General features: G+C 35.6%; 1 protein-coding gene across 2 annotated transcripts; it reads left to right on the top strand.

Annotated features, from left to right (window-relative positions):
- Window positions 1-4,427: 4,427 nt before the first annotated feature.
- Window positions 4,428-14,753, top strand: LOC123555135 (monocarboxylate transporter 13-like). 2 transcript variants are annotated; one of them, XM_045345762.2, is made up of 9 exons: window positions 4,428-4,565; window positions 7,798-8,030; window positions 8,282-8,425; window positions 9,352-9,475; window positions 10,694-11,265; window positions 12,073-12,178; window positions 12,726-12,841; window positions 13,953-14,078; window positions 14,323-14,753. In XM_045345762.2, the coding sequence occupies exons 2-9, from the start codon at window positions 7,823-7,825 to the stop codon at window positions 14,448-14,450; spliced, it is 1,524 nt and encodes a 507-aa protein (XP_045201697.2). In that variant the 5' UTR covers window positions 4,428-4,565; window positions 7,798-7,822; the 3' UTR covers window positions 14,451-14,753. The 2 variants fall into 2 exon arrangements, with proteins under 2 accessions (XP_045201697.2, XP_045201696.2); XM_045345761.2 differs by lacking the exon at window positions 4,428-4,565 and having other exon boundaries at window positions 7,565-8,030.
- The last annotated feature ends 280 nt before the right edge of the window (window positions 14,754-15,033 follow it).

The following is a 15,033-nucleotide window of genomic DNA, read 5'->3' as shown; positions in this document are numbered from 1 at the left end:
GAACAGTAAGGCAAGTCTACTGTGACGTCATTCAGTTTTATGTCATTTGTGATGTCACTTTCAAATCGGACGCGATAGAAAAGTGTTTCTTGCCTACCAGACGGGGATTTCCAGTATTTTTACCGGTGCTGGAAAAATCTTTCTTGCATATCAGACGGGGATTTCTGGTATTTTTACCGATGCTGGAAAAATCCATCTTACACCCCGGGGTGTAAGATGACTCTCGTGCTTTAAATGACGTATTACGAACTACATATATGTAGAAGATTTATGTAGTTATTTATATCTTATTTCGAAAAACGGAATAAAAGTCCAATACCTTGACAGTTCCTCTTTGTTCCTGATAGTATATTTCTCGATTCAAAACACGTTATTTTATAAAATATTCATAACGTTACGCTGGAACTGATAAAACAAAACCGGAACTAAACATTGTTATTTGTCTTTGAAACGTCATGACGTCTTTCCTGTTTATGGACGTTGATTTCCCGCGCTTTGTTTAAATACTCTTCTATAAGAAATAGTTCTAAATTAAAGCCGTTCGACTGATTTTATTTTTATTATTACATCTTGATATCGTATGCAAGAAAAAGATTCTTCACTGGTTATATGTGCAGAAAGGGAAATCCGGCTCTCGGGTAACTGTTTAGGCGGTAACTCGGTAGGAACCTCGTTACCGCCTAAACAGTTACCCTCGAGGCCGGAAATTCCCATCTTCACCTACAACCAGTGAAAGAATCTTATAATCTTACACCCCGGGGTGTAAGATGACTCTCGTGCTTTAAATGACGTATCACGAACTACATATAAGGTTTAGAAGAATTATGTAGTTATTAATATTATTTATTTCGAAAAACGGAATAAAATCCAATACCTTGACAGTTCATCTTTGTTCTGATAGTATAATTTCTCGATCAAAACACTTATTTATCAAAAATTAATAACGTACGCTGAACTGATAAAACAAAACTGGAACTAAACATTGTTATTTGTCTTTGAAACGTCATGACGTCTTTCCTGTTTACGGACGTTGATTTCCCGCGCTTTGTTTAGATACTCTGCTATAAGAAATAGTTCTATAAAGATAGCCGTTCGACTGATTTTATTTTTATTATTATATCTTGATATCGGTATGCAAGAAAAAGATTCTGTCACTGGTTATAGGTGCAGATAGGAAAATCCGGCTCTCGGGTAACTGTTTAGGCGGTAACTCGGTAGGAACCTCGTTACCGCCTAAACAGTTACCCTCGAGGCCGGAAATTCCCATCTGCACCTATAACCAGTGAAAGAATCTTATAAGTGTGTTTTCAAAGCAGTAGTTTTTATGGAAATTAATTTTGGAAAGGGTGATATATCGAGGATAATTCTTTGAAATACATTCAATGGGAAGGAAGGATTTTTAAATCATAGAATACAGGTTATTTTTTGAGCCATGCGTATGAAAAATGGTGTAATCAACGTATTGTTTCATATGTACTGGTACTGATGATAAACCCGGACAGATGATAAAGTCGAACACCTTGGAAATATTCGATTGCAATCGGTTATTTATAAAATTGAACACACCATCTAATAGTTTCCACTTACAACACCAACTGTGTAAATAAAAACAAAATTGGTAAATATTCTGTATAAATAAATGACTTACATAAATTTGTATAAAAAAAATTTATCCAAAATTACTGGGGAAGAGGGTGTTTTTTGCGCATGCTCACTGTCGAAACATGAAGGCCTGACATTTGTTAACTTTTCATTACTTGATCAGGAATGACTGTTGCAGCTTTTTGGGGAAAGTTTCAATATAATAATACCAAGAAAATTTTGTAAATGACAAAGGGTTCGAATTTATCATCAGTCAACTTTCATAAAGTCCCCTTTTTACATACCCCTTTCAGGCCCTCACTTCGTGTAGTTTGCTTACTAAATATAAATTTGAATTATGTAAAGTTTTCAGCAAAGGTTAAGCTTTAATTTGATACCGACCATTGATTTCAATTTGCAGAAATAAAAAAGTTACAGGTAAAAAACCCCATTTTCTGTTCGGGTTTATCATCAGTACCAGTATGGTGCAATTGGTGCCTGAATATCATCTAGAGTGCAACTGACTGAGTGTAGTTGTTCGACATAGAACAAAAATGAAGTTGTATTCCGATTGGACGGTGGAAAAATAAATGGGGAATTGATAATTTGTAAATCGGACCTTGGGATACAGCATACAGTTAACCTGGAATTTGCAAGTTGCATGTGAGTAAAATTGTCTTCCTTGCATTTGAAATTTGTTTTGAATATAGGCCTACGAACTGTTCAATCTGTTGATCTTTCAAGGTATTTCAGTACAAAACGACGATTATTCATTTTTAAATCCATTTTGAGTTGCTCCCCAAGTAATTCACGTGAACTTTCATGTTCTCCTCCTTTTTAGAGAGTAAACGCCAATGGCGGCCGATTTTTTTACAACAGTGAGTTGTCGTTGGAAAATATATGTGGCATTCATTTAGCAATTCGAGTACTTAGAGAAAAATCCTTGAAATTCTCGAGGGTGACTTTTTTGTAGTTTAACTAACGCTATTTACTTTACCGATAGCTGCACCAGTTTTGTCACCGTGCATCCAAGTTGATGTTAACCGATAGGATGGGACAGACTTTACTTCATGTACTGAATATACATATTATTTATGAAAAATAATTAAAAATCATGTACCTTTATCTTTTCTCTCCGTTCCTTATAGTGTATTTCTCGATTCAAAATTCCTTACTTAATGATAAGAACGTACCGATAAAACTAAAGCGGAACGTTGTTATTGTGCGTCACTGAAATGTCACGACGTCACTTCTGCTTACGGGCGTCAATTTCCCGCGTTTGATAAAGTTCCGTATTTTCATGCTTGTTTTCATTGTTTCTGTTGTGGTAAGTGAGAAATAGAATCCATCACTGGTGTTTGGTGAAGATCGAAAATCCCAACCCTCGGGCGCACCGCTCATGTCTTAAACTCGGCACAGCCTCGTTTAAGACTTGAGCGGTGCGCCCTCGGGTTGGGATTTTCTGATCTTAACCGAACACCGATGACAGATTCTCTATATCTGTCAAACCAACAAATCCGGTCTCTCAGAATGATGCTTTACGCTGTGTTGAAAACTGTCTCGTAGAAATTGTATCTTGGATGAACAGCAGCATGTTGAAAATCAACGCCGATAAAACTGGTCATTGCATTTACCTCTCAAAGAAACGAAAAACATATTGAATCGGTTTCTGTGAAAAAATGAGAAGAGAACATTAAACCATCTAAATGTGTAAGGAATTTTGGTGCTTTTCTAGACTCCAAAATGAGCATAGAAAAATATATTAACTCAGTTTGTAGGTCACGATACGGACAGCTACGTAAAATAGGACACATCAGGAAATATCTAAGTACAGATGCAACCCACAAATCACTAGTAAATTCACTCGTCACTTCACGCCTTGATTATTGCAATGCGCTCTTGTATGGTGTTCCGAAGTCCTTGCTGAATAGACTTCAAAATCTTCAGAACACTGAAGCTCGAATCATAACGAGAATATCGCGTTATGATCACATTACACCGGTCTTAAAAGAACTGCATTGGATACCAGTTATTCACAGTGTGGACTTTAAGATTCCAGTTTACACATATAAAGCATTGCATGGCCAATCACCGATCTATGTTAAAGACTTGCTAGAACTCTATCAGCCAGCAAGAAATTTGAGATCCAAGAACACTTCAAAACAACTAGTTGTTCCAAAAAGTAGAACTGTGAGGTACGGTGATCGCAGTTTTTCATCAGCTGCACCGAAGTTATGGAATAATCTTCCGGCTACCATTAAAGATGCTAAAAGTTTGGATGCTTTCAAAAGATCATTAAAAACACACTTTTTCTTCAAGGTCTATTGAAACTAACTTTGCACCGGAAACAAGCTGTTGTATGACTTTGCAGTAGAAGTTATTTACTGTTGTTGATTGTTCTTAAAACATCTAGTACAGTTTAAAATGTAGAGTCAGGCTAACTACCTTTTAATGTTGATATTTTGCGCGTGTGTGTGTGTGTGTGTGTGTGCGTGTGTGTGTGTGTGTGTGTGTGTGTGTGTTGTATTGTGTGACCATATCATTCTGTGATATGTAGTTTGTACAGCGCTTTTGAACGTCAATTTTATATATGAAAAGGGCGCTATAAAATCTGGTAAATGATGATAATAATAATAATAATAATAATCAATCTTTCGTACACTATAGTATATTATTGATCAAGCTTTACCTATTTAAAGTTCCAATATAAAACTCAGATATATGTTGTATCTATGTATATGTTTTATCTATGTATATGTTGGCATATACACAGTTGTTACACTGAAACAAACAAATATCTCCGATTTATCACAAACTTCATGTTGTAGCGGTGTATTAATGTTTTTCACAAACTCGTGTAATAACAGTTTGCTGTTTATACATGCTACGCGCATGGTAGATACCGGTTACCGTGTATAATGCATTCATACAACACGGTGTAAATACATCAACATCTTGGATATATATATATTTGGCATCTGGAGGTTAGTGGTACATATGTTTTGTTCATACCTTCAAACTCAGTTAAGTTATAGCATTCGTTTGTGTGATACCTACAGTTTACGTCTTGAGTTGTCAATATGTTAATTCAAAATAACTGGTTGCCTTCAGACTACTGCGAATTGTGATCATGTTGATTTTTTCAAATATTTTGAAAATTTGTGTTTTTATGATAGCTTATGTATCTCCTGTAAAGAAATCCAATGGAAACGTTTTTTTTAGGTAGTCAGTATGTGACAGAATCATGGCTGTTTGAATAACTTGAATAAGTATACCGTATAAATAAATTTAATCAAAGACATTAAATAATTTTTTTTTTTTACTAACACGTGTAAATCTATATTTCTATATCGCCAAAACGTGTATCTTAATTTTTGCACAAAATTTGAGTTTACATTCAATAGTTTTGAATTGCTTAAAATTAGTTAGCAGGCTATGACTGCCCCCAGCTTTACACAAACAACCAAACAAACAATATTTTAAGATAGCCAAACGTCAGTATATGAACTAGTTAGTGTAGTATGCGTTCGTCTAAACATGTCTCAAATCTCCCAGGTAATGGAAATAAAAAACCCTGCTTGTAGGAAATATGCAGACTTCTTTCCCCCACGCACTCACTGTCATTATTAACATATTGATACTGGGTTAACTTCATGAGACGTATCATGTTACGATAAATATACTTCAAGGGCTATAAATTTTAAAAAGATGTTGATATTTCTTATTGACAATACGGTTAAACGCGTAACGATACTAATGCTAACAAAACAACTCGTAATCTGATCCATACCTAACATTCCTTCAAGTTCATTTTAGGCCAGATATATTTGCTTGCTAGCCTTTTTACTGAATTCTAAAAGATGTTTAAATTGTCATCAAAGTAAAAGTTTTTATGACAATCGAAACTAGTAAAGTATGTGTTCACAGGAAAATTTTCCATATAAATGTCAAAAAGGTACTTTAAACAGGGTCATTTACTTTTTGAAGTGTGAAGGACACACTCTTATTTTGTGTTGCTTTCTAATATTGTTATTTCCGTTTAATGAATTAACCTAATGTACCTAATGGTATTACACATGTCAGGTATGCAATTAACAAAATTTTTAAATTGATCAAACATGGATAATCATCTAAAAAAATATTGTATTATAAATAGTTCACTGTTGTATCCTGCCTATAACATATTCTGTTTTAATGTATCTCAAGGAAATTTATAACAGCTTAGTAACAAAATTCTGTACGGAAAGGTCGATAATCCCGGCATATAAAACAGCGCTTATTTCAAGGTTATAAATCTTACTATACGTTATTACAAACAGCACACACATTAACTGGTCGTTTGAAAAAGAAATTTGTTTTTAAAAGCCAGTCAACAGTGTGAAGCGATATTTCTTTTAAATCAGTGTGACCCTTAAATAACCTCTTTCTATACTGATCAGTCGGATTAATATGTGTTATATACAAGGGCAGCTTCAGTGGATATTGAGAGTAATCTACTAGATTATTATTGATTTATATACTGTATAAATGTAAGTCCATAAAAGGGAGATAGACCGTGAACTGGTCTAATCAAGGGTGATAGCCCGCATTCACCAGAAAGTAAGGTATATACTTAGCAGACTATTCATTACTCATCATCATATGACAAAATATTAAATTGATGAAAATGGATTTTAACAGAATGAAGGACATATGGTGAATGTACAGAAGTATATATAACGCATACTGTGAATGTCCGGAAGTATATATAACGTATTCTGTGAATGTTCGGAAGTATATATAACGCATACTGTGAATGTACGTAAGGATATATAACGCACACTGTGAATGTCCGGAAGTATATATAACGCATACTGTGAATGTCCGGAAGTATATATAATGGACACTGTGAATGTCCGGAAGTATATATAACGCATACTGTGAATGTCCGGAAGTATATATAACGCACACTGTGAATGTCCGGAAGTATATATAATGGACACTATGAATGTCCGAAAGTATATATAACGTATTCTGTGAATGTTCGGAAGTATATATAACGCATACTGTGAATGTACGTAAGGATATATAACGCACACTGTGAATGTCCGGAAGTATATATAACGCATACTGTGAATGTCCGGAAGTATATATAACGCACACTGTGAATGTCCGGAAGTATATATAACGCATACTGTGAATGTACGTAAGGATATATAACGTGAATAAACGGATGTATATATAACGCATACTGTGAATGTCCGGAAGTATATATAAAGCATAGTGTGAATGTACGGAAGTATATATAACGCATACTGTAAATGTCCGGAAGTATATATAAAACATAGTGTGAATGTACGGAAGTATATATAAAGCATACTGTGAATGTATGGAAGTATATATATCGCATTCAGTGAATGTCCGTATGTATATATTACGCATTCTGTGAATGTCCGGACGTATATATATCGCATTCTGTGAATGTCCAGAAGTATATATTACGCATTCTGTGAATGTCCGGAAGGATGTATAACGCATTCTGTGAATGTCTGGAAGTATATATAACGCATTCTGTTAATGTCCGGTAGTATATATTAATATATTACATATTTATGATTGTCTGAACGTAGATCAAAATCACCAGACTTATGTATATATATACACGTACTCTAAACAATACCATAGTAAATTATTTTGATATATATATTAAACACGTACCCTAAACAGTATCACATTAAACTTGATTTTTATATCAATCATATACCCTAAACATTTTCCCGGCAGAAAGATACAGCATTTTGTTGAAATCTCTTTACAAACAGGAAATTTCTCATCTCTTAACCAGCTAGCCTTGTGAAAAATGAAAAAAAAAATCAAGACCCCGCCCCCTACCACACAAATATGTGTGGAGGCTAGAAACAACTTTATTAGTTGAAAACCGAGTAGCGAGCGTTATCAGTTTAAAATTGATAACATGTAAATTACCGCTATCGAGTAATCTAGACTGACTACACAGGTGAAGGTAAACTTCAGTGGATGTAGAGCCTGTTTTATGGCGATTTACGGAGCATATCATACCTTGTGTTCATAAAATAAGAATTTTTAAATAAGAAATGTGTTTGGCAATTTTCAAAGAGCTACGTATATCATTTATTGTGTGCAGTATTGTAAAACTTGACTGACTTAAATGTAAAGGACACTGAAACTTACAATACTTTCTCTTTGATTCATTGACAGACAGTCGACACCATTTAAATCAGGAATGAGACAAAAAGAAGAAAAAGAGTTTCATCAGGACTCTAGCTGGAGTTGGGTTGTTGCCATGGCAGCATTTGTTGCTCACTTAATTACTCACGGTATTGTCTACTCATTTGGAATTCTCTTTCTGACATTAGAAGACAATTTCAATGGAACTAAAGCAGAACTTTCTTGGATTCCGTCGCTCACAACAGGCACCTTGTACTTAATTGGTATGCTTCTTTCTCTTCATTATTTGCTATATTTTTTCTAAGTTTTCAACACCTTAACAAAGTGGTTTCATTTTTCGATATGCCACTTGTAAACAAGATAAGAAGTCTATTGTACTAAACTGTGTATATAATATTGCAACACAAAGATAACGTCTCTTTATAAGCATTTTTATTACACTTATTCAGTACGTACACCGGTACAAGACTCAGTTACTTTATAATAAAGATCTACACTTTTGCTTCTATTTTAGGTCCAGTAGCAAGTATAATGATCAATCGGTATGGTTGTCGGGCGGTTTCAGTTGTGGGTTCGATACTTGGTTTTCTGGGATATTTAGCTAGTATATTCGTCCGGCATCTATATATGTTGTACATAACAATGGGAATTGTTGCAGGTGCGAACTAATTTTCATTACCTTTTGTGATGTGAGTAATCTAGGTTCTATGTATGAATACACATCTTTCGAGTCCGAGTCTGAAGGACATTCTGCCACAACACTACGTAACCCCATACAACCATGCTCCTACCAGACCGACAACCACGCTTTTATAAAGATTTATTTCATTAAATGTATATTGTTTATTGTTTTCATAAAAAATATGATGATTCTACATTCATCGCATAGTATTGGTAAAAAAATGACGTCATGCGACAACATTTGTTGTCATAATGGCTTCTCACCGGTCCGCGCCTAAAACCAGTTGATCATAGCAGATATACAAGGCTTGAGCGGGCGGACGCAGAGGTCCAGGTGGAATATTTTCTGACTACGAAACCAGTGTTCGTGGGTAAGATTTCCAGCTCCTCCAACTAAGAATTGCTAACATTTGGAGAAGAGTCCCGTGTGTGCGTGTTTTACGCCGGACACGCTAAAGATACAGGGAAGCTTCTAGAACCGGAGCGTCTTCTGTATCTTGCACTATGCTCCAACAAAAATTAATAACAATCACAGGCAGGTCAATGGATCATGGGGTCGCGAGTTCGATCCCCGGGCGAGGCGATTGTTCATGACGTTTTCATGAAAAACTTTGTGTCTGAAATCATTTTTCCTTGAACTCTGATTCATGAGAAGAAGTTGGCAGCTACTTGCGGAGAGTAGCTAAGTACTGTACAGCGTCTAGGAACACTGGTTAGATTAACTGCTACTTAACATTTAACTTTAGTGGATTCGATAGTTTTTGTACACATTTTTGTGGTTTCGAGTTGTGATCATAAAAACAGACATTGTAGCTGAGGACAGTTTTGTCTTAAAGTATTGATGACAGTTTACTCTCATTTATATTCTGATTTTGTTTATATAAGCGATTTACATCTAAACAGGTTGTGGGTTTGGTATGGTATTTCTACCAGCAATATTGATAGTTACAAAGTATTTCAACAAATACAGATCATTGGCATGTGGACTTGCGTTATCTGGAGCAGGAGGCGGTGCCTTCATTCTTAGGTATACATTATATATATATAAATTTACTCGTTCTATTTTCATCCACGGTGTGTGATCGAAACGATTTATATATTTTGCATTGAATAATTGTTTTTGACAACTCCATTGCGTGGTGACGTGATAAGTGGCATGGTCCTTGACGTGCTCCGAATCAAACATGTCCGCCAGTACGATAAGATGACGTAATATTCTTATGAAGCTACGACACATTACTATACAATTTGTTGCGGAGTGGGAAAGGTCGTTGATTTCAAATTCCTCGCCCCTCACCGATGTAGGCTCGAACCTCGCTCTGGGCATGCAAAATCCTTGTGTGAGAAAGTTATCCAGAGGGCTTACGGAAGGCCGGTGGTTCTACGCAGGTGTCACCCATGTCTGAAGCAAGGCCCAGATTGGCACCTGGGGTCTTCCTCTACCATCAAAGCCTGGAGAAGTCTAAGAGTGTGACCAACTGTGTTCCTTTATTTTTTACGTCTTATCCTCTTGGTGTATGTGCGTGCGTTTGTGTGCGTGCGTGCATGTGTGTGTGTTAGACGTTAGCACATCCGCATGCTGTGTGTTGCAGTTTGGGGAGGCTGCGTTTTTGCACGTGACTTTCCCTGTAGGATATTTATTCTTGTTTTGTTCCCTGTATCGATATATAACCGCTGTATCGATATATACCCACTGTATCGATATATAACCGTAACCGCTGTACCGATATATAACCGCTGTATCGATATATAACCGCAAAGTCATCACTAACATTCCTGCTGACCAGTTACAAAACAACTTTACGTGTCAGAATGATTTTTATACTCGCGGGTAATACTTATCTCTTATGAACTCAGACTAATTGTGTGTCTGCTCTAATTGATTATGATGGGAGTTCAGGGGACCCTACCTGACTTGTTGATAGATATTATGTGGTTTTACAACTATTTAGCCTTTTAGGTCGCATGTATCTATTTCAAAATATCATTGTGCTACCTAACGGTTCTGTTCTAGTAATATTAATTAATTTAAGACTGAAGGCCAAAAAGTATCATTCTTTCAATTGGACTTTGATATTCAGATTTATGCAGTTATTTTAGATACACACAAACCAGGGTATCTAGAACATTTGTATCGAATATTCCAAGTTTTATTTAATTGTTTATAAAAGCTATTATGTAAAGAAATTAAGAGATAAACTTTTTTCATGATATTACAAATTCATTTTTTTTATCTGTTCTACAGTCCACTTATAGATTACCTAATAGACACGTATGCCTGGAAGGGGACGCTACTGTTGCTGTCAGCAATCATTCTCAACTGTATACCATGTGCACTGATTTTCCGGTCACTTCCAACAACGAAGACAATTTCCAGAATGGAATCCTTGATAGATGATCAAACTGATCAGTTACGGGAAGAAAAGTATTCTTTGGTACAATCCGATAAAGAAAGGAACTATAATGATATGCATTTAGACTATGCAGAATGTCAAACTGTGAATGATAAACTTGACGAAAAAACTGATACAAATAAGCATCTAAGTGGCCGCGGTTCTAGAAGTGAAGAAGACTCACCTTCTGACCCAGTCATCATAGAAATAGTACACGAGGATGCTATAAAAGGGAAGGTTATCGAAATTGTAAACAGTTCAAATAACTATGATAAGACAAGAAAACTTCCCGAATCAGCCTTTACGAGATATATAACACTATTTAAATGTTCAGAGGTGTCTGCATTTTACGTGTCTCAGTTTCTGTTCTTTGCTGGGTTCTATCTACCTTTTATCTATATTCCGGATAAAGCCCGAGGACACGGTGAGTACTTGTATATTGACAAGTCGTCAATAAGTTAAATTAGTCTGTCACGTGTATATGTTAGAAAAAAAGACCTATATTTATTTCGCCGTTCTTGCTATTTATACAATGAAGTAATCCTGTAGTTTACTGTGATTGAGTGTTCCATTCGGTAAATATTTCATGGCGAGAACCGGGATGTTGTTATGTTGCTTGGTTGCTTATAATGCATCCAAGGGATATTTTTACAGATTTTATTAACTATCACAATAGTCTTTAAGTGCCGTGTGGCGGCTGTAAAAAGTCTCCCTGTCGGCTTGGAGGATCGAGTCAGTGTTGTTTTATTTTCTGATCCTTTGGGATGATGGAAGACATTCGGTTTAACTATAAAAGAATTAAGCCGGTGCTAGGGACATGAGAGGAGTTGCACATTTCAATTACCACTCATGAACAGAATCAATAAAACCGAGTCTACTATTATGTTGCATGGTTGCGTTTTATGCTTCCAGTTTTTATAAATGGATCAATTGTGTTGATGAAATTACCGCACAGTTATAAGAAAACATTGGGCTATTCTAACGTCGCATAACAACAAGTTTTTGTAACTTCTAGGAACGCGAAAGTTTGTGACATAAAAAATATGCAAATTGAGCGGTGTGTCCTCTCGGAAGTTCCGCCTTTGGGATCACAAGATTCATGCCAAGTGGTATGCATTAGCTGTATATAGCTTCATCTAATCCGTAAATATGCAAGCGTATCATCTCTTTTTTTTTCATCAAGTATTTAATTTTGTTCATTCTTACTTACTTATAATGAACCCAATTTAAGATATACAAGAAGAAGATGCAGCATGGGTCGCCTCTACTATTGGGATATCGAGTATTACTGGACGTATTGTGTTGGGGTATCTCGCTGATAGACCTTTTGTCAATAGGTAAGTTTGGATTTGTAGTTTTTCCTAAATATAAGCTGATAGTTGTTAATAAGTAATTTGGGATTCACCGCAAATTTAATTAATATGACAAACATAAATTATAAAATCACGGCGACCGTTTACCGAATACGTTCTGCCTAAAACATCCAACGTTCCCGCAGTTACCGGGTTTCTTTCGGATACATCGCCGTCACCTTTAAAACTGCCAACAAAGAAATAGAATTCACACAGGTTTTATCTATCAATCTTGGTTTGTATTGATCGGGTACCAGGTAATGATTCTATACCCGTATACCCCAAAAACGTATCTCACCTCTCGGACAGACGTGTACTCGTTCATGCCCAAAGCTGTTGGTAGCAGATATTATTGTAATAAACACTTATGGAACAGTATAATGCCATTAGACATCTATTTTGTCATTTAACATCTGTGTATATGTGTCTCATTTTAACAATAAAGAGATCATGTATTTTGTTACTGAACTTCTGTGACTCATTTACACAATAAAGTGATCATGCTGTTAGAAAATTGCAGTTTTATTTTCAGAATGATAATGTTCAAGGCGGCCCTCTTGATGACAGGAATAAGTACTTCTCTCCTGCCTCTCTTTAACACACTTTGGTTGTTGTTGATATATGCTGTTGTATATGGTGTTTCTACAGGTATGTTGAACATGTGTTTTATATGTTACTTTAGAAATAATATTTCTCATTTTGTGATTTGACGCTGAATAAAATCATTGTTTGGAGTTCAGATGCGAAGGAATTATATCACGAGGGCGTAGCCCGAGTGATATGATAGAGCTAATACGCATCTGAACGAAAAAACAATTATTTTATTCCAGACCAAATCACTAAATGAGATATATTATTTCGATTCTAACACGTTACCAAGGATTTCAAAGTACATCTTTGACAACATATAAATTAAATATTTGCCTGTTTTCCGTTGGTTTCTTTTGCAGCGCGCCGCTATGCCGTTTGACGCTATGACGTAATAATTGTGACGTCAGAAAAATGAATTGTTGTATAAAAACACACAATTTTCAGCTTTCTTTGTTAATAGGAAAATGAATCAAGTCGTGTTAGAATGTAGATTATTCGTTAATTTTGACAATCAACCTATTTTGAAAGTACATATAAAATGGACAGAAGTAGAATCTATGTACATGCATTTGTTCCAGAAGTCTTTGCCACGCCTTAAAACCTTGGTCTGACCTCCATTGCCACTTTGTTGGCTTCGGATCACTTGTGTCTTGTTGGTTTGGAGCTCGCTCTGAATATAATTCGTTCATGTTAGAATGTTATTCAGATTCAAATGGATTTCAGAACTTCGATAGTACTAAACAAGTACCCACTTCCCCGTGCTTGAAATAATGTACAGAAGAGCACATTAATCTATCATTTCTTGGGGTATTTCAACAGAAGAGTATACGTGTGTTAACAGAGAATACTTCATATGCACGTTCAATTCCAAAGTGTAAATGAAATACAGCCGTAAAATGGATATATCAAAAGAAAATGACGTAAATGTAATGAAACAAAACTGACTTTCCCGCGCATTTCATGTATTACGTTGATGGACAACATAGTTAAGGATTTTGTACATACCATGCTAGAATAGCGTTAACGCATACATGTTCGTTTCGTGTTATAACATCTACAACCCTAACCGGCTCGGGCACCAACCAATCCCTTGGGATTCCGCAGATGTGACCAAAATTGTGCGGCATGACTTAAATTCTAATAAACAGACTTCTCGTGAATTTTACAGGTATAACATTATCGCTGACGTCAGTAGTATTAGCTGATATTGCCGGCATTGATCTATTAGCTGACGCTATGGGTTTAAACAATCTGTTCAGTGCATTTGGGTCGCTTTTAGGGCCACCATTGGCAGGTAATTTTTTATTGTTTTAATTTTACAAATTATAGATAAGTATCCCTCTTTCTTTGAAAATCTAGGACTTAATTTATCAGGCAATACAAATACTGCATGAGGTTTGCATTGCAGGTAAAACACAGCAAGTTCTATTCGTCACGGAAACGTCTAGGAAACGATAGAGCAACTACGTTATGTCTGTGCTTTAGGTGTGTTCTGATGACAACAATTTATACCTGTTTTTTTTCTTTATTGTTTTCAGGTTTTCTTTACGACATTACAAAGAATTACACAGCCTCGTTTCTGGCTTCAGGTATAACAATGACCGTTTCCGGTTTGCTGCTGATTGTAACGTCATTCTGTCGGAAAAAAAACATAGATCAATATTAAACTATATTTTATATTCAACCGTCAGCTGCTTTGCAATAAACATCAGGCTATATTATTTTTTTTAATAAACGTATAATAGAGCCGATGCGGCAATGCTGATTTCTTTATTGTTGGATGAAACGTACTGTGGCTTTATTGCAGGATAAAACATACTGTGGTTTTATTGCTTGATTAAACATACAAAAATGTTGCTGAGGTTTTATTTGTAATTTTCATGTTACCTTTATAACCTAGCACCAAATAAAATAAATTGCATGGATTTTGTAACCATAATTTTTGACATAAAATAAAAATAAAAACATTCCTGCCGTCCTGTGTTCAGAATAACCTGTTGATGCAAGGTTGACTCTAAAGGTATCTACTTTTAATGGTCCATACTTAAGTTACAGTAGACTCTTATAAAGGTTGTATGTAGAATATGACAACGTGGTCGGTGACATCACAAAGTGTTTGTCAACAATGCACTGCTAATCCTTAGTAGGAATTACGGTGATCTTACCACTAAAGGTTATAGTCATATTCACTAATGGGCAATATCATAGGAAATCAGGTACAGCCTACATTGCAGTCTATACATCGTTTG

This window comes from Mercenaria mercenaria, chromosome 7 (genome assembly GCF_021730395.1).
Source record: "Mercenaria mercenaria strain notata chromosome 7, MADL_Memer_1, whole genome shotgun sequence".
Lineage (NCBI taxonomy): Eukaryota > Metazoa > Mollusca > Bivalvia > Venerida > Veneridae > Mercenaria > Mercenaria mercenaria.
This window is presented reverse-complemented; position numbering and strand designations above follow the sequence as displayed.